This window comes from Pelobates fuscus, chromosome 8 (genome assembly GCF_036172605.1).
Source record: "Pelobates fuscus isolate aPelFus1 chromosome 8, aPelFus1.pri, whole genome shotgun sequence".
Classification (NCBI taxonomy): Eukaryota; Metazoa; Chordata; class Amphibia; order Anura; family Pelobatidae; genus Pelobates; species Pelobates fuscus.
In genome coordinates this window covers 1,291,567-1,312,950 of record NC_086324.1, presented here as the reverse complement: position 1 = coordinate 1,312,950, position 21,384 = coordinate 1,291,567, and the positions used below count along the sequence as shown (strand labels likewise).

The window sequence follows — 21,384 nt, the reverse complement described above, 5'->3', positions numbered from 1 at the left end:
ATTTGGAAAGGAAAATGGAAGTTCCAAGGTGTACAATATGCCTGTAGGCCATTACCTCACACATGGTTTTTAAAGCTCTAAAGGTCCTGAATAAAAAGAAATTCTAATTATCAGCAGGAAGGTGTGAGGATGAGCCGTGTCTGTATTTCCTGACACACGGCAGCAGGAGGGGGACATATCACAGTCCGTTTTAATTATCTTTTGCTTTGCTACTGGCAGAGTCTACACTTGAAATAAGGTCATGTCTGTGATAATTAATCACTGTAATGAGGTGCTCTATGAAAACAGATTAAGAGTTTGTACAGAATAAGACAAAAGGGAGGAAGAGAGAATCTAGGGGTTACAAGTGCTTAAAGCAAACTTATTTTAAAAAAGAGCGTCTAATGGTCATTCGTTAAACATTCACATGGCGTCCATCTTGTCTCCTTTCAGAATTAGGTTGCATGTTTATTCTGCAATGTAGTCGTTAATTGAATATATATAGTTTTCTTACACAAACACACAACTCATTATTTCTTATTGCCCTGAGAAAGTCAGGCTTTCTTCATTGTTTCATCACCCTAGGACATTCTTCTTCCATTGTGCGTTATGGGGGGGGGGGGGTTGCGTGAGCGAGAGACAATAGCAGACACTTTATTCTAAAACACAAGTTACGTTAAGCACAGTATCTTTCAACGTGGGACTACGGAATGATGTTTTAGTTTGTAATGTAATGAACCCTGAAGTGGTAGCTAGGGGTTCGTATGATTTGAGCCGAACGGCCAAGAGCCTGAGTGATTATAGCTCGTCGTTCCGTTCCTCTATTTGGTAGTTAATTCCCAAAGACACAAAATCCTCTAGTGTAGCTTTCCCAAATAGCAATCAGATACCCAAACACCAGCCGAAACATGATGAAGGGTGTAACAAGAATGGTGTTTATTGAGACCACATAGGCTTTTTTGGAGGTCCCCCTGCAAGAGGACCTCCCACAGTACACAAACAAAATAGCCAATCATAATGTACAGTTGCAATTAAACACTCCCTCTCTCCGCCTGGGAGATAATGAGATAAGTTAAGGAACAACCCAATTATCTCCAGGTGCATACATTTTTCCCAAAACTCAGAACATCCCTTTACGTTTACGGTATCCCCACAAATGACATCTCCCCTGATATCCCCGATCTGGGAGAACAACATAGTAAAATTTCACCCAGATCGGTTCAGGGGTTCTTAAAAAGTGTGGAAGTCTTAAGTTACCGACCACACACACGAGGCTCCTGCCCAAAATAGTTCCACGAATTCAGTGTGTGCGGTCAGTCAATTTCGAAAATGTCAAATAACGAAATAATCCACGAATGGTGCCTCCTGGCTCATAGGAGCGATTGTTCCCCTTATACGAATGCACCAAAGTACCGAACAGCGCTCTCCTAGCTGTTCGTGAAATATAGATCCATGTTCGTATGTTTGGGACCGGTGTTCGGGAAGTTGAGTGTCTAATTTTAGTTCCAGACACACGAACCCAGTCCCGCTGTCTTTGTCCGAACAAACAAGATGCCCGCCGTTTTCTCAGCCACGTGGCATTCGGATATATGAATGGCTGCCACCCTGAGAGGGCGCTTAATTGACTCCTTTGAAGTCAATGAGCCAGGAGGGTGGTCGGTTGTAACGGAACTCCCCGTACTCCAACCGAGTACGCTTTCTAGCTGGCGCCGAGGACCACAAGCACCGCACCGGACACCACAACCACTGCAGACTCCACAACCGCCGTAGCTTAACTGGAGTCTCGCCGTCTTCCTTCCACCCTGGATCAGCGTCTGTCCTCCAGGACCGTGTGGTGAAGACTTCTCCTCCAGGAGAGCGTAACAGGAACAGCTCTTAAAAGAGCTAAGTGATTAAAGCTCAAGGGAGTATGCAGAGCATAGCAATCCCCAGTGTGAGTATAGCTGTCCACTCCAATCACGAGACAAGACTACTTGTTGAGGGTCAAGAAGAACTGTGTTTAATTAGCACCAAAGGGCCTTCTTTAATGGAGGTCTCACACATACAGAACCGCCCACAGGGTTTTGCAGAACAACCAATAAACACGTAGTATACAGTACAAACACTCCCATCAATTACACACAAACCCTCCCCTCTGCCTGTGATACAATTATCTCAACACAATAGACTAACTTAATTATCACAGGCAGAAAATATACAGTTTTTACACAATTCTTATACTTTAAAATTATACATACAATATTAATAAAAGTTATCAGACAACGGTTACATCCCACAGATTCCCTCCCCTCAGATTAACAGTTAACATACATTCAATCTTCATAAAAACCACATATTATTAATCAGCATGCTTGAAATATGAACATACTCAAAAATCATGCAAATCCTTACATTAGTTCAAAAGTTAGTTGGAAGTCCTTTGTGACCGACCGCAGGCACATTTTCCTGCCCAAAACAGTTCCATGCATTTGGGCTGTGCGGTCGGTCTATTTTACACTGAGAAAATTACTAAGTCCCATTCGAACGGGCGTTCGAATCTTCGAACGGGACTTAGTCTCCAGCCGCGGTGTGGAAGAAGGTACGGGTTCGAATAAGTTAAAATGGCCACCGCCACGTGTTCGTTTGTCGAATGGCGGCCACTTCGACGACTTCGGCACTTCGACTGCATTCGAAGTGCCAGTTTAAAAGTTGTAATACTGCTCCCACGTATTTAAAGGGCCAGGAACAGCATATAAAAATCCATTGTGCCCAAATACAGTTCTTAGAGGGCAATACATCCCAGGGCCATAGTCGCAGGGCAGGAGGCTGGCAAACAGGCCCCTCCAAAAACCAGTGGCGAGGTTACTTTCGCCACAAGGGGGACTAGCAGGCACGGATACAACATCACCAGATACATTACTAGCAGTAGACACTGTATCTAGTGATGATGTATCTGAGCACCTGGCAGGGTCAAAATCAGGGTCAGAGTCTAACATAGACGCGTCAGATTCTAGCGCAAGGGTGGCATATGACTGCTCAGCGCGGTTTGACTTCCATGACCCATGTGACATGATCACAATCACTTTACTTAGTGACCTGTCACAAAAAAATAAAAAAAATAATAACCCCTGAAAAAATGAACAGACAGCAAAATAAGTGATGCTGTGCAAGAGCCTGTGATCTGTATAGTGATCACTGGCAGGACAGGGGTTAATCGTTCTGAAAAGAGCTTTTGGGTCTCAAAAAAGATCTCACAAAAAAATGAACCCCTAAAAAAAAAAAGGCACAAACAGCAGAAAAGATCTGCTGTGCAAGAGCCAGTGATTATAGTGATCACTGGCAAGACAGGGGTTAATGGCTCTGAAAAGAGCCTTTGGGTCTCAAGATTTTACAAATCCCTACCTATAAATACCTAAATCTCTCTAGCTAAACCACAGATCTCTCTCCCTCTCTTACTAAAACACAAGTGAAGAGAGGGAGCATGGCCGGTGCTAGGATTTTTAGTTACACAGGCGAAGATGCATTTTGGCGCCCCCAACCCTCATTAAAAAAAAAAAAATGCATCTTCACCTGTGTGTCTTTCCTCCCAAGCCACAGTCACACAGGCATTATTTTTCAGTCACACAGTCAAAGTCATACAGGTACACTGTCATACAAAGACAGCAATATTCAGGCACGCATATAAAAACATACATGCATACAGAGGCATACCGTCATACAGACACATACATACAGACAGGCATACAGAAACATACATACAGAGACATCCAGGCACATACATACAGACATACAGGCATAAAGAAACATACATACAGAGACATACAGGCATGCAGACACATACATGCATACATACAGGCATACAAAGACATACACACAGACAGATACATGCATGCATACAGAGACATAACGTCATACAGACACATACATATAGACAGGCATACAGACACATACATACATACAGAGGCATACCGTCATACAGACACATACATACATACAGAAACATGCATACAAAGACATACAGGCATACAGAGACACACAGACACACACATACGTACATACAGAGACATAAAGGCATACAGTTACATACATGCATACAGAGACATATATACAGACATTCAGAGACAAACATACATCCAGTTACATACATGCATACAGAGACATACGTACAAGACATACAGGCATACGGACACATACATACATACAGAGGCATACCGTCATACAGATACATACATACAGACAGGCATACAGAAAAATACATACTCACACACACACAAACTCACAGACACATACTCGAACACACACACTGACATACTCACACACACCGACAGACACACTCACTCACACACAAACTCATAGACACACTTACACACACACTGACAGACACACACACTGACAGACACACATACTGACAGACACACATACTGACAGACACACACACACACACACTGACAGACACACTCACACACACTCACTCACACACAAACTCATAGACACACTTACACACACACTGACAGACACACACACTGACAGACACACACACACACACTCACTCACACACATACACACTGACAGACACTCACATTTACATGCACACACACAGTAATTCATAAAGTAATTAATAATAAATTACATTTAAATGTCCCACCCAGCCTCCCTACCTGGAGTGCTGGCGTGGGTCTCTCATTGGTGGTCCAGTGAGGCTGCTGGGAGGCGTGCGGCTGAAGTTGATTAGGAGGCGGCGAGGGAGCTCTCTGGTTTCCCTGACCGGCTCCCTCGCGCGCCTTTTGCTGATGCCGCGGGAGCCTGAATATGACGTCATATTCCGGCTCCCGCGGGATCAGAAAACAGCCTGCGAGGGAGCCGGTCAGAGAGATCAGAGAGCTCCCTCGCCACCTCCTAATCAACTTCAGCCGCACGCCTGCCAGCAGCTCCGGGGATCCAGGAGGTGACCAGGAAGGAGGGAGCACTTCCCTCCTGCCGGTCACTGGAATTTTGCGCCCCCAGAGCCGGTGCGCCCTAAGGCGGCCGCCTGTGCCGCCTTATGGACGCGCCGGCCCTGAGAGGGAGGCAGATCCACACTAATCAGAGAAATGGGGAACACACTTGGGATGAAATTGCTAATGGGGCAAGCTATGATTGCATGACTCCAGCCTGCCCCTTATGATGCGGCATGCTAAGGACGCCCCCAGAAGCCCCATGATTCACTGCCTTTAGAAAAAGGGGGGGGGGGAGTTAATATTGATCATTTTATTTATTTTATATTTATTTTTTTTATATATATTATTATATATGCACTGAGTGCCAGGACCCCTCAAGGCACTCATCACATGCAGAGCATCACTGCTATACTATCAGAGCTTCCAGAGCTCAAAATAGGTGCAGACGTACCAGGTACGTCCAAGGTCATTATGGACTGTTTTCTGCCAGACGTCCCTGATACGTCCGCGGTCGGGAAGGGGTTAAAGGGCAATACATCCCAGGAGCTATAGTCACATGGCAGGAGGCTGGCAATCAGTCCTCTCTAATGCCCAGTGGCAAATGGCAGTTTGTCACAGGTGTTCGGTAGTTTTAATCTACCGAACCAAGGTTGCATAAAATAAACGAATGTTCAGAGAAAACCACGAAATCCCGGCTGGTTTTCTCACAGTCTACAACTTAAAATCTAATTTCAGCAGCCAGAATGCAGGTATCGACAATGGACAGAGATTTACCAGGTTCTGGCAAAGTGACCAAGAGGTTTTCAGATGCAGGCCTGGTGGGCATAAAATGGTTAAACATGGGTACTAAATTATGAGTCAACAAGTGTTGGAATATCTCATGATATACAGCTTGAAGCCAGCTGGGATAATGATCCAACCTAGATTGGTGAAGTTTAACCCCATGCCATCCATGCCCTGCTGAAAACCAGCGCATCTCCAGTTATGTATAAAGGGGCAAATGGAAACATGCTTTATCCACACACGTATCAGTAGTCCTTCACAATGACAATAATTTTGATTTTTGTTTTGAAACAATTGTGGGGGGTGGATCGCTACCCCTACAGATTAGGGTTGTAGGGGTTTTAATACAGGAGTGAGGCAGTTAAAGGTTAGGTTTGCATCCAGCACTATCGTTATCAGTAGGCTGATGGGTGGTGGGTAGAGATGTCCCGAATATTTCGCTGGCGAATAGTTCCCGGCGAACATAGCTTGTTCGCGTTCGCCATGGCGGGCGAACATATGCGATGTTCGGTCCGCCCCCTATTCGTCATCATTGAGTAAACTTTGACCCTGTACCTCACAGTCAGCAGACACATTCCAGCCAATCAGCAGCAGACCCTCCCTCCCAGACCCTCCCACCTCCTGGACAGCATCCATTTTACATTCATTGTGAAGCTGCATTCTTAGTGAAAGGAGGGACAGTGTAGCTGCTGCTGATTTAATAGGGAAATCAATAGCTAGGCTAGTGTATTCAGTGTCCACTACAGTCCTGAAGGACTCATCTGATCTCTGCTGTAAGGACAGCACCCCAAAAAGCCCTTTTTAGGGCTAGAACATCAGTCTGCTTTTTTTTTTTTTTCCTGTGTAATCTAATTGCAGTTTCCTGCCAGCCAGCGTATACTGTGTCCACTTGCCCAGTGCCACCACTCATATCTGGTGTCACAATAGCTTGCATTTAACAAAAAAAAAAAACTTTTTTGACTGTGAAATAATAGCAGTCAGTTTCCTTCACACGTGTGCGTTTCAGGGCCTGCCAGGGCACAGTGTCACACCAGTGTAACTCATATCTGGTGTAACAGTAGTGTACATTTAAAAAAAAAAACACTTTTTTGACTGTGAAATAATAGCAGTCAGTTTCCTTCACACGTGTGCGTTTCAGGGCCTGCCAGGGCACAGTGTCACACCAGTGCAACTCATATCTGGTGTAACAGTAGTGTACATTAAAAAAAACTAGAAATTTGACTGTGAAATAATAGCAGTCAGTTTACTTCATACGTGTGCGTTTCAGGGCCTGCCAGGGCACAGTGTCACACCAGTGCAACTCATATCTGGTGTAACAGTAGTGTACATTAAAAAAAAACTAGAAATTTGACTGTGAAATAATAGCAGTCAGTTTACTTCACACGTGTGCGTTTCAGGGCCTGCCAGGGCACAGTGTCACACCAGTGCAACTCATATCTGGTGTAACAGTAGTGTACATTTAAAAAAAAATAATTTTTGACTGTAATAGATTGAATAGCAGTTAGTTGTCTGCAAGCGTGTGTGTCAGGCCTACAGCGTCTACTCTGCCAACTTCTGCCAGTGCACAGTGCCACTCATATCTGTTGTCACAGTAGCTTGCACGCATAGTACCACTAATCGAAAAAAAAATGACAGGCAGAGGCAGGCCACCGCGCAGGGGCCGTTGTGGTGTTGTGATTCCCTTTGGCCCTAGAATAATGCCCAGTGTTCAGAGGCCACGTACCCTGAACTTGAAAAGTTCTGAGGACATAGTTGACTGGCTAACACAGGACACCCAATCTTCTACAGCTTCCGCTCGGAACCTTGACGCACCATCCTCCTCCAGCTTAGCTCTCTCAAGTTACCACGCGCCCGCCTGCCGCCACCACCAACACTAGCACCACAGCCGCTTCACTTGATCTGTCAGAGGAGTTATTTACACATCAGTTGGAAGAAATGAGTGATGCGCAACCATTATTGCCAGAGGATGTAGATAACAGGGATATGTCTCAGTCAGGCAGCATTACACACATGGACGTACGGTGTGATGATGATGATGATGTACCCGCTGCTTCTTCCTTTGCTGAGTTGTCAGATACAAGTGAAGCGGTTGATGATGACGATGCATCCGTGGATGTCACGTGGGTGCCCGCTAGAAGAGAAGAAGAACAGGGGGAAAGTTCAGATGGGGAGACAGAGAGGAGGAGGAGACGAGTTGGAAGCAGGGGGAGGTCGTCGCAAGGAGCTAGTGGCACAGTCAGACAGCATGCATCGGCACCCGGGGTCAGCCAGACAGCACGCCAATCAACGCATGCTGTTGCCACCACCAGAATGCCGTCATGGCAGAGCTCAGCAGTGTGGCATTTTTTTTGTGTGTCTGCCTCTGACAACAGCGATGCCATTTGCAACCTGTGCCAAAAGAAACTGAGTCGTGGGAAGTCCAACACCTACCTAGGTACAACTGCTTTGCGAAGGCACATGATCGCACATCACAAACGCCTATGGGATCAACACATGAGTACAAGCAGCACACAAACTCAAAGCTGCCATCCTCCTCCTGGTCCAGCATCTTCAGCCACGTCAACCACTGCTGTCCTCCTTGCCCCCTCTCAACCATCCGCCACTCCGTCTCTCGCCTTGAGCAGTTCCTGCTCATCTGCCCACAGTCAGGTGTCTGTCAAGGACATGTTTGAGCGTAAGAAGCCAATGTCACAAAGTCACCCCCTTGCCCGGCATCTGACAGCTGGCTTGTCTGAACTCTTAGCCCGCCAGCTTTTACCATACAAGCTGGTGGAGTCTGAGGCGTTCAAAAAATTTGTTGCTATTGGGACACCGCAGTGGAAGGTACCCGGCAGAAATTTCTTTGCACAAAAGGCAATCCCCAACCTGTACTCGATTGTGCAAAAGGAAGTAATGGCATGTCTGGCACACAGTGTTGGGGCAAGGGTCCATCTGACCACTGATACCTGGTCTGCAAAGCATGGTCAGGGCAGGTATTTCACCTACACTGCGCATTGAGTAAACCTGCTGACGGCTGCCAAGCATGGAATGCGTGGCTCTGCAGAGGAGTTGGTGACACCGCCACGACTTGCAGGAAGGTATGAAGAACATACCTTCAGTGAGATCACTGAGGACGAGGAACGGTACATGAGTAGCTCGGCATCCAACCTTGTGCAAATGGGGTCTTTCATGCTGTCGTACCTGTTGAGGGACCCTCGTATAAAAAGGCTAAGGGAGAACGACCTGTACTGGGTGTCCACGCTACTAGACCCCCGGTATAAGCAGAAAGTGGCGGAAATGTTACCGAATTACCGCAAGTCGGAAAGGATGCAGCAGTTCCAAAATAAATGTAAAAGTATGCTTTACACAGCGTATAAGGGTGATGTCACAGCACAACGGGAATCTAACAGGGGAAGAGGTGAAAGTAATCCTCCTCCTCCCACGACCACGCCGGCAAGGACAGGACACTTTACAGACGTGTTGTTGATGGAGGACATGCGGAGCTTTTTAAGTCCTACGCATCGCCACAGCCCTTCGGGGTCCTCCCTCAGAGACCGACAGGTAGCAGACTACCTCGCCTTAACTGCAGATATCGACACTCTGAGGAGCAATGAACCCCTTGACTACTGGGTGTGCAGGCTTGACCTGTGGCCTGAGCTATCCCAATTTGCGATAGAACTTCTGGCCTGCCCCGCTTCAAGTGTCCTGTCAGAAAGGACCTTCAGTGCAGCAGGAGGTATTGTCACTGGTATTTGACTAGGTCAAAAAAGTCTAGATTACCTCACCTTTTTTAAGATGAATGAGGGATGGATCCCGAAGGGTCTGACAGTGGGCGATACATTCGACTAAAAAAGGCCTGATGAGGGGGACGTAACAGGGATTAAACTGATAAGAATAGTACTACTTAACACACCACTCCTATCTGGTGGCACATTAGATTGCACGCGCAGTGCCCCAAATTTGAAGTAGGAGGACCGACCAAGCATCTTTTTCCATCTCCCGGTTCCTAAAATCGATGCCATATACACGTCCCCTGATAGGGGACGTAACAGGGATTAAACTGATAAGAATAGTACTACTTAACACACCACTCCTATCTGGTGGCACATTAGATTACACGCGCAGTGCCCCAAATTTGAAGTAGGAGGACCGACCAAGCATCTTTTTCCATCTCCCGGTTCCTAAAATCGATGCCATATACACGTCCCCTGATAGGGGACGTAACAGGGATTAAACTGATAAGAATAGTACTACTTAACACACCACTCCTATCTGGTGGCACATTAGATTGCACGCGCAGTGCCCCAAATTTGAAGTAGGAGGACCGACCAAGCATCTTTTTCCATCACCCGGTTCCTAAAATCAATGCCATATACACGTCTCCTAATAGGGGACGTAACAGGGATTAAACTGATAGGAATAGTACTACTTAACACACCTTATAATAACGCAGAGAGAGGCAACGCAGAGAGAGGAGTCTGAAGAAGAGGAGTCAGAGGAGGAAGGTGGCTTTGAGGAGGTGGAAGACCAAACACAGCAGGCGTCCCAGGGAGCTTGTTGTCACCTTTCGGAGGACCCTTGGTGTTGTACGTGGCTGGGTGGAGGAAGAGACCTTCAATGACATCAGTGAGGACAAGGAACGGGACATGGCTAGCTTGGTATCCAACCTTGTGCAAATGGGGAGTTTGCGGTTGTGCAAATGGATTGTTTGCGGTTGTTTGCGGTGCGTTAAACGGGGAGTTTGGTCTGTCACTGTGAAGCGGGCGTTACCCTTACACTACCTGATCAATACAACATTATACCTGATGTTTTAAAGCACGTTATTCCAAACAATGTAGGAATGTTAGGTGATTTATGCCCTTTATGGATTAAAACCAGACTCTGCATCAACTGTGTAATTTTCCATGGGAGTTTTGCCATGGATCCCCCTCCGGCATGCCACAGTCCAGGTATTAGTCCCCTTGAAACAACTTTTCCATCACTATTGTGGCCAGAAAGAGTCCCTGTGGATTTTAAAATTAGCCTGCCTATTGAAGTCTATGGCGGTTCGCCCGTTCGCGAATATTTGCGGAAATTCGCGTTCGCCGTTTGCGAACGGAAAATTTTATGTTCACGACATCTCTAGTGGTGGGACATTCACGCAGTTTGTAAAGGATCTTTTAGAATTTTGTACATGTTGTGATTTTTGAGGGATTATATATATATTTAACCAACACAGAATATATATTTTTAGTCCAGTGGAACTAACAGAGACCTCAAGAGCTAAAAATAAATAAAAGACATGTCAACTAAAGATTAAACAAGGCTGACATCAACCAAAAAAGTAACTGGGAGAGAAACCTATAGGAAAACATATGCACAATGTGTTGATATCACCAGAGATGCAAACAATAAACTAGATAAAAAAATAAACCATTTAATGTAGATAAATAATTAGGAAAAGTTCTTCTAACAGTATGAAATCATTTGGAAAGCGTATTAAATCGAGCTCCAAGTCAGGATTGGAGATTGGCTCCATTGGATTTTTATGTCGTTTTACTTTGAGCAATCTCGCAGAGTCGCAGATTATAGTCAGAGATCACGCAAACCGTCATTTAGAGACTGAAGAGCGAATTGTGAGAGTAGACTTTGTCCACGTTGGACTACATCTTGTCGGATCATCTACAGTTTTGAAAAGTTTGGAATATGTAAATGTTGTATGATCAGCTTTTTAAAAGTGTAAGGGTACAATGAAGCGTACAGGCCTGTGAATCCAGGACGATGGCGAGCAAACACAATTGGAGAACATTGTTCCCTTGTTTCTGCAATTAATTAAGGGTTTGATTTATCCACCATCTTCTTGGACTTTGGGTCAATTACATTAAAATTTGTTGGCGAAAATGTCTGCTGCCTGGGATGTGAAATTGCTTTTAGGGGCACTTGCCATTTGAGCACATGGCTCATGTGGTCATCTTTGTTATTCTCCAAAACAGGACCATAAATGGAGTGTTTGAGAATATCCAAGCAGCGACCATTGAGTGCTGTACATTATATTAAAGGGGAGTGGAAGTTTCTACATTAGTGACATTTACTTATTTTCACCCCTCAGTAAACATTATTGAGGGGGTCACTGGGGTAAAGAGGGCAGAGTAATCAAGTGTAAGATATAATTATGCCCTCCGAACAACCACTCCCCTAGTAAGGGGCATCTGGCTCATGTCTCTGTTAACCATCTTCCATAATACTATGCAAGTGGGTCAGTATCTGCTCTATATCACATTATGGGTCAGTATCTGCTCTATATCACATTATGGGTCAGTATCTGCTCTATATCACATTATGGGTCAGTATCTGCTCTATATCACATTATGGGTCAGTATCTGCTCTATTTCACATTATGGGTCAGTATCTGCTCTATATCACATTATGTGTCAGTATCTGCTCTATATCACATTATGGGTCAGTATCTGCTCTATATCACATTATGGGTCAGTATCTGCTCTATATCACATTATGGGTCAGTATCTGCTCTATATCACATTATGGGTCAGTATCTGCTCTATATCACATTATGGGTCAGTATCTGCTCTATATCACATTATGGGTCAGTATCTGCTCTATATCACATGATATATGATATAACGTATGATCTAATAGCAATTCAGAGACATAATATAAAATATGATCTAATAGCAGTTCAGAGACGTGATATAACATATGCTCTAATAGCAATTCAGAGACGTGATATAACATATGATCTAATAGCAATTCAGAGATGTGATATAACATATGCTCTAATAGCAATTCAGAGACGTGATATAACATATGATCTAATAACAATTCAGAGATGTGATATAGCATATGATCTAATAGCAATTCAGAGATGTGATATAACATATGATCTAATAGCAATTCAGAGACGTGATATAACATATGATCTAATAGCAATTCAGAGATGTGATATAACATATGATCTAATAGCAATTCAGAGACGTGATATAACATATGATCTAATAGCAATTCAGAGACGTCATATAACATATGATCTAATAGCAATTCAGAGACGAGATAACATATGATCTAATAGCAATTTAGAGACGTGATATAACATATGATCTAATAGCAATTCAGAGACATGATATAACATATGATCTAATAGCAATTCAGAGATCTGATATAACATATGATCTAATAGCAATTCAGAGATGTGATATAACATATGATCTAATAGCAATTCAGAGACGAGATAACATATGATCTAATAGCAATTCAGAGACGTGATATAACATATGATCTAATAGCAATTCATTGACGTGATATAACATATGATCTAATAGCAATTCAGAGACGTGATATAACATATGATCTAATAGCAATTCAAGACATGATATAACATATGATCTAATAGCAATTCATTGACGTGATATAACATATGATCTAATAGCAATTCAGAGATATGATATAACGTATGCTCTAATAGCAATTCAGAGACGTGATATAACATATGATCTAATAGCAATTCAAGACGTGACATAACATATGATCTAATAGCAATTCAAGACGTGACATAACATATGATCTAATAGCAATTCAGAGATGTGATATAGCATATGATCTAATAGCAATTCAAGACGTGATATAACATATGATCTAATAGCAATTCAAGACGTGATATAACATATGATCTAAAAGCAATTCAGAGACGTGATATAACATATAATCTAAATACAATGCATGAGGAGCGATATAACATATGATCTAAAAGCAATTCAGAGACGTGATATAACATATGATCTAATAGCAATTCAGAGACGTGATATAACATATGATCTAATAGCAATTTAGAGACGTGATATAACATTTGATCTAATAGCAATTCAGAGACGTGATATAACGTATGATCTAATAGCAATTCAGAGATGTGATATAACATATGATCTAAAAGCAATTCAGAGACGTGATATAACATATGATCTAAAAGCAATTCAGAGACGTGATATAACATATGATCTAATAGCAATTCAGAGATGTGATATAACGTATAATCTAAATACAATGCATGAGGAGCGATATAACATATGATCTAAATGTAATTCAAGAGGTGTGATACAACATATTTAATAGCAATTCAGAGACGTGATATAACATATGATCTAATAGCAATTCAAGACGTGATATAACATATGATCTAATAGCAATTCAGAGACGTGATATAACATATGATCTAATAGCAATTCAAGACGTGATATAACATATGATCTAATAGCAATTCAGAGACGTGATATAACATATGATCTAATAGCAGTTCAGAGACGTGATATAACGTATAATCTAAATACAATGCATGAGGAGCGATATAACATATGATCTAAATGTAATTCAAGAGGTGTGATACAACATATTTAATAGCCATTCAGGGACGTGATACAACGTATGATGTAATAGCAATTTAGAAACACAATATAACGTATAACAACATGTCAGAGAATGGGCTAATAAAAGATGTCAAATTTGGATTATGGGACTAATATCAATATGTGAATTCAGCAAATAACTTACTGTGTCAGAGGTGGAGATAATGTTTAAATATTTAGAGACTGTGCACACATTTAACAAGCATTCACAACTAGCTATTCCCCATGTCACCTGCTGCAGTAATAGTGGCTATTTGTAGTAATAGTAATAGTAATAGTAGTAATGCAGTAATAGTGGCTATAGTGGCACCATTATATTATTATAAACACACACCATTATATTATATTATTATACACACACATACCATTATATTATTATATACACACATTACCATTATATTATTATATACACACATTACCATTATATTATTATATACACACATACCATTATATTATTATATACACACATTACCATTATATTATTATATACACACATTACCATTATATTATTATATACACACATTACCATTATATTATTATATACACACATACCATTATATTATTTTATACACACATACCATTATATACACACACCATTATATTATATTATTACACACACACACCATTATACTATTATATACACACACACACACACACACACACCATTATATTATTATAAACACACACACCATTATATTATTACACACACCATTATATTATTACACACACACACACACCATTACATTATTATAAACACACACACCATTATATTATATTATTATACACACGCCATATTATATTATTATATACACACACACCATTATATTATTATATACACACACACCATTATATTATTATAAACATACACACACCATTATATTATATTATATTATATTATTATACACACACACACCATTATATTATTATAAACACACACACACCATTATATTATATTATATTATTATACACACACACACCATTATATTATTACACACACACACACACCATTATATTATTATACACACACACACACCATTATATTATTATACACACACACACACACACACCATTATATTATTACACACACCATTATATTATTACACACACACCATTATATTATTATAAACACACACACACACCATTATATTATTACACACACCATTATATTATTACACACACACACCATTATATTATTATAAACACACACACCATTATATTATATTATTATATACACACACACACCATTATATTATATTATTATATACACACACACACCATTATATTATTATAAACACACACACACCATTATATTATATTATTATACACACACACACCATTATATTATTATAAACACACACACCATTATATTATTATAAACACACACACACCATTATATTATATTATTATACACACACACACACCATTATATTATTATAAACACACACACACCATTATATTATATTATATTATTATACACACACACACCATTATATTATTACACACACACACACCATTATATTATTATATACACACACACACACCATTATATTATATTATTACACACACACACACCATTATATTATATTATTATACACACACACGCCATTATATTATATTATTATACACACACACACCATTATATTATTATAAACACACACACCATTATATTATTACACACACCATTATATTATATTATTATACACACACACACACCATTATATTATTATAAACACACACACCATTATATTATTACACACACCATTATAATATATTATTATACACACACATACCATTACATTATATTATTATACACACACATACCATTATATTATTATATACACACATTACCATTATATTATCATACGCACACATATACAATTATATTATTTTATACACACATACCATTATATATACACACACCATTATATTATATTATTACACACACACACCATTATATTATATTATTATACACACACATACCATTATATTATTATATTCATACACACACACACACACCATTATATTATTATATACACACACAGATATACCATTATATTATTATACACACACACACATACAATTATTATATACACACATACCATTATACACACACACACCATTATATTATATTACACACACACACACACACACCATTATATTATTATACACACACACACACCATTATATTATATTATATTATTATACACACACACACACCATTATATTATATTATATTATATTATTATATTCACACACACCATTATATTATATTATATTATTATATTCACACACACACACACCATTATATATTATTATACACACACACAGATATACCATTATATTATTATACACACACACACCTTTATATTATATTATATTATTATACACACACACACACCATTATATTATATTATATTATATTCACACACACCATTATATTATATTATATTATTATATTCACACACACACACCATTATATATTATTATACACACACACAGATATACCATTATATTATTATATACACACACACCATTATATTATATTATTATATACACACACACCATTATATTATATTATTATATACACACACACCATTATATTATATTATTATATACACATATACCATTATATTATTATATACACACACCATTATACTATATTATTATATACACATATACCATTATATTATACACACACATACCATTATATTATTATACACACACACACATACCATTATATTATACACACACACCATTATATTATATTATTATATACACACACACCATTATATTATATTATTATATACACATATACCATTATATTATTATATACACACACATACCATTATATTATTGTTCACACATATACCATTATATTATTACATACACACATATCATTGTTATTATATACACACATATACCTAAGATCCTAATATATATATACCATATCATGAGCTATTGCAAACATAATAATCTAAGCCACCAATATCTAAATAGAATATTATAAAAACACCTAGACATAGTTACATTCATTGACACAGAATATTGTAAAAAATACAGATATACAATGTATCATACTCAAACATAGCTGTGTATTCACACACAAAAGACAATACAGAGAACGGTTATCACAGGTGTGCATCCCTGCAATCAGCACACACAAGACACATCACATCACATCACACACACAGCACATCACATCGCACACATCACATCGCACATAGCACACATCGCATCACACGTTGCACACAGCACATCGCACATAGCACACACAGCACATCACATCGCACATAGCACACACAGCACATCACATCACACATAGCACACAGCACATCGCACACATAGCACACATCGCATCACACATTGCACACATCACATCACACATAGCACACATCACATCGCACATAGCACACACAGCACATCACATCACATCACACATAGCACACATCACATCACACATAGCACACATCACATCACACATAGCACACATCACATCGCACATAGCACACACAGCACATCACATCACACATTGCACACAGCACATCGCACATAGCACACACAGCACATCACACCGCACACATAGCACACATCACATCGCACACATAGCACACACAGCACATCACATCACACATAGCACACATCACATCGCACACATAGCACACATCACACATTGCACACAGCACATCGCACATAGCACACATCACATCACACATCGCACACATCACATCGCACATAGCACACACAGCACATCACATCACACATAGCACACATCACATCGCACACATCACACATTGCACATCACATCGCACACATAGCACACACAGCACATAACATCACACATAGCACACATCACATCGCACACATAGCACACATCACACATTGCACACAGCACATCGCACATAGCACACATCACATCACATCGCACATAGCACACATCACATCACACATTGCACACAGCACATCGCACATAGCACACACAGCACATCACACCACACATAGCACACATCACATCGCACACACAGCACACATCACATCACACATAGCACACAGCACATCGCAAATAGCACACACAGCACATCACATCACACATAGCACACACCACATCACACACAGCACATCACACAGCATACAATGTCCATCACACAGCATACACAGCACATCACACAGCATACACAGCACATCACACATTGCACAGCATACAAAGCACAACACACATAGCACATCACACATTGCACAGCGCATACACAGCACATCACACATTGCACAGCATACACAGCACATCACACATTGCACAGCATACACAGCACATCACACATTGCACAACACACATAGCACATCACACATTGCACAGCATACACAACACATCACACATTGCACAGCATACAGCACACACAGCACAACACACATTGCACAGCATACACAGCACATCACACATTGCACAGCACACACAGCACATCACACATTGCACAGCACACACAGCACATCACACAACATACAGTGTCCATCACACATTGCACAGCACACACAGCACATCACACAGCATACAGTGTCCATCACACATTGCACAGCACACACAGCACATCACACAACATACAGTGTCCATCACACATTGCACAGCACACACAGCACATCACACAACATACAGTGTCCATCACACATTGCACAGCATTGTATACTCAGTAAGCTGCCATTGAAATGTCTGCCTATATCTGAGTGGATCTTGGACTGTGTCTCAGGTGAGCCCTAATCAATGAGTGCCTAGAGCAGTTCTGTTGGCAGGGGAGCACAGTAGTAGTGGGGATGGTTACCTGCTCCTGGGAGGGGTTGGCCCTGCTCATGGCTGGTTGTTCCTTTATGGCTGTCATTCTGCAGATCAGGGGATGGCGAGGACAGTCACATTCAGTGCCCCAAACATGCCACCTGATGGGGGCAGGTAGCTGCTTTCTGTGCACCTCCTGGGGCTGTTTGTCTGTGCCACTCCTGGGGTGTCAGTTCCAGTCCTGGGGGGTGTCTGTGCCCCTCCTTGTGGTGTCAGTTCCAGTCCTGGGGGGTGTCTGTGCCCCTCCTTGGGGGTGTCAGTTCCAGGCCTAGGGGTGTCGGTGTCCCTCCTTGGGGTGTCAGTTCCAGTCCTGGGGGTGTCTGTGCCCCTCCTTGTGGTGTCAGTTCCAGTCCTGGGGGGTGTCTGTGCCCCTCCTTGGGGGTGTCAGTTCCAGGCCTGGGGTGTGTCTGTGCCCCTCCTTGGGGTGTCAGTTCCAGTTCTGGGGGTGTCTTTGCCCCTCCTTGGGGTGTCAGTTCCAGTCCTGGGGGTGTCAGTTCCAGTCCTGGGGGTGTCTGTGCCCCTCCTTGGGGTGTCAGTTCCAGGCCTGGGGTGTCAGTTCCAGTCCTGGGGGGTGTCTGTGCCCTTCCTTGGGGTGTCAGTTCCAGTCCTGGGGGGTGTATGTGCCCTTCCTTGGGGTGTCAGTTCCAGTTCTGGGGGTCTCAGTTCCAGTCCTTGGGGTGTCAGTTCCAGTCCTGGGGGTGCCTGCTGCAGTCCTGGGGGTGTCAGTTCCAGTCCTGGGGGTGTCAGTTCCAGTCCTGGGGTGTCAGTTCCAGTCCTGGGGGTGCCTGCTGCAGTCCTGGGGGTGTCAGTTCCAGTCCTGGGGGTGTCTGCTCCAGCCCTGGGGGGGTCAGTTCCAGTCCTGGGGTGTCAGTTCCAGTCCTGGGGGTGCCTGCTGCAGTCCTGGGGGTGTCAGTTCCAGTCCTGGGGGTGTCAGTTCCAGTCCTGGGGGTCTCAGTTCCAGTCCTGGGGGTCTCAGTTCCAGTCCTGGGGGCCTGTGGTCAGTGGTTGCTGCTCCTGCACTGGGAAGCCATTGAGATGGGTCCCTGGGAGCCCTGAGCAGAGATGCTGAGCAGCCAGTGTCATCCCCAGCTCCAGATACTGAGCAAACCAGACCCCTCCTCCTGCTCCCCTCCCTGTGAGTGACGTCTGGATACAGCTCTGCATCGCCCATCATCCCGCACACTGCATCGCCCATCATCCCGCACACTGCATCGCCCATCATCCCGCACACTGCATCGCCCATCATCCCGCACACTGCATCGCCCAGCATCCCGCACACTGCATCGCCCATCATCCCGCACACTGCATCGCCCATCATCCCGCACACTGCATCGCCCAGCATCCCGCACACTGCATCGCCCATCATCCCGCACACTGCATCGCCCATCATCCCGCACACTGCATCGCCCATCATCCCGCACACTGCATCGCACATCATCCCGCACACTGCATCGCACATCATCCCGCACACTGCATCGCCCATCATCCCGCACACTGCATCGCTGTGTATGCTGTGCAATGTGTGTTGTGCTGTGTATGCTGTGCAATGTGTGTTGTGCTGTGTATGTTGTGCAATGTGTGTTGTGCTGTGTATGCTGTGCAATGTGTGATGTGCTGTGTATGCTGTGCAATGTGTGATGTGCTGTGTATGCTGTGCAATGTGTGTTGTGCTGCGTGTGCTGTGCAATGTGTGTTGTGCTGTGTATGCTGTGCAATGTGTGTTGTGCTGTGTATGCTGTGCAATGTGTGATGTGCTGTGTATGCTGTGCAATGTGTGTTGTGCTGTGTATGTTGTGCAATGTGTGTTGTGCTGTGTATGCTGTGCAATGTGTGTTGTGCTGTGTATGCTGTGCAATGTGTGATGTGCTGTGTATGCTGTGCAATGTGTGATGTGCTGTGTATGCTGTGCAATGTGTGATGTGCTGTGTATGCTGTGCAATGTGTGATGTGCTGTGTATGCTGTGCAATGTGTGTTGTGCTGTGTATGTTGTGCAATGTGTGTTGTGCTGTGTATGCTGTGCAATGTGTGTTGTGCTGTGTATGCTGTGCAATGTGTGATGTGCTGTGTATGCTGTGCAATGTGTGATGTGCTGTGTATGCTGTGCAATGTGTGATGTGCTGTGTATGCTGTGCAATGTGTGTTGTGCTGTGTATGTTGTGCAATGTGTGATGTGCTGTGTATGCTGTGCAATGTGTGATGTGCTGTGTATGCTGTGCAATGTGTGATGTGCTGTGTATGCTGTGCAATGTGTGATGTGCTGTGTATGCTGTGCAATGTGTGTTGTGCTGTGTATGTTGTGCAATGTGTGATGTGCTGTGTATGCTGTGCAATGTGTGATGTGCTGTGTATGCTGTGCAATGTGTGATGTGCTGTGTGTGCTGTGCAATGTGTGATGTGCTGTGTGTGCTGTGCAATGTGTGATGTGCTGTGTATGCTGTGCAATGTGTGATGTGCTGTGTATGCTGTGCAATGTGTGATGTGCTGTGTATGCTGTGCAATGTGTGATGTGCTGTG

General features: G+C 42.4%; 1 protein-coding gene across 1 annotated transcript in view; it reads right to left on the bottom strand.

Annotated features, from left to right (window-relative positions):
- The window catches only part of DPP10 (dipeptidyl peptidase like 10), a 349,421-nt gene extending 329,462 nt beyond the window's left edge, over positions 1-19,959 (bottom strand). Inside the window, exon 1 of the mRNA XM_063429143.1 lies at positions 18,859-19,959. Within this exon, the coding sequence (XP_063285213.1) occupies positions 18,859-18,915 (57 nt within the window). The 5' untranslated portion in view covers positions 18,916-19,959. The remainder of the gene's footprint in view (positions 1-18,858) is intronic.
- Between the last annotated feature and the right edge of the window lie 1,425 nt (positions 19,960-21,384).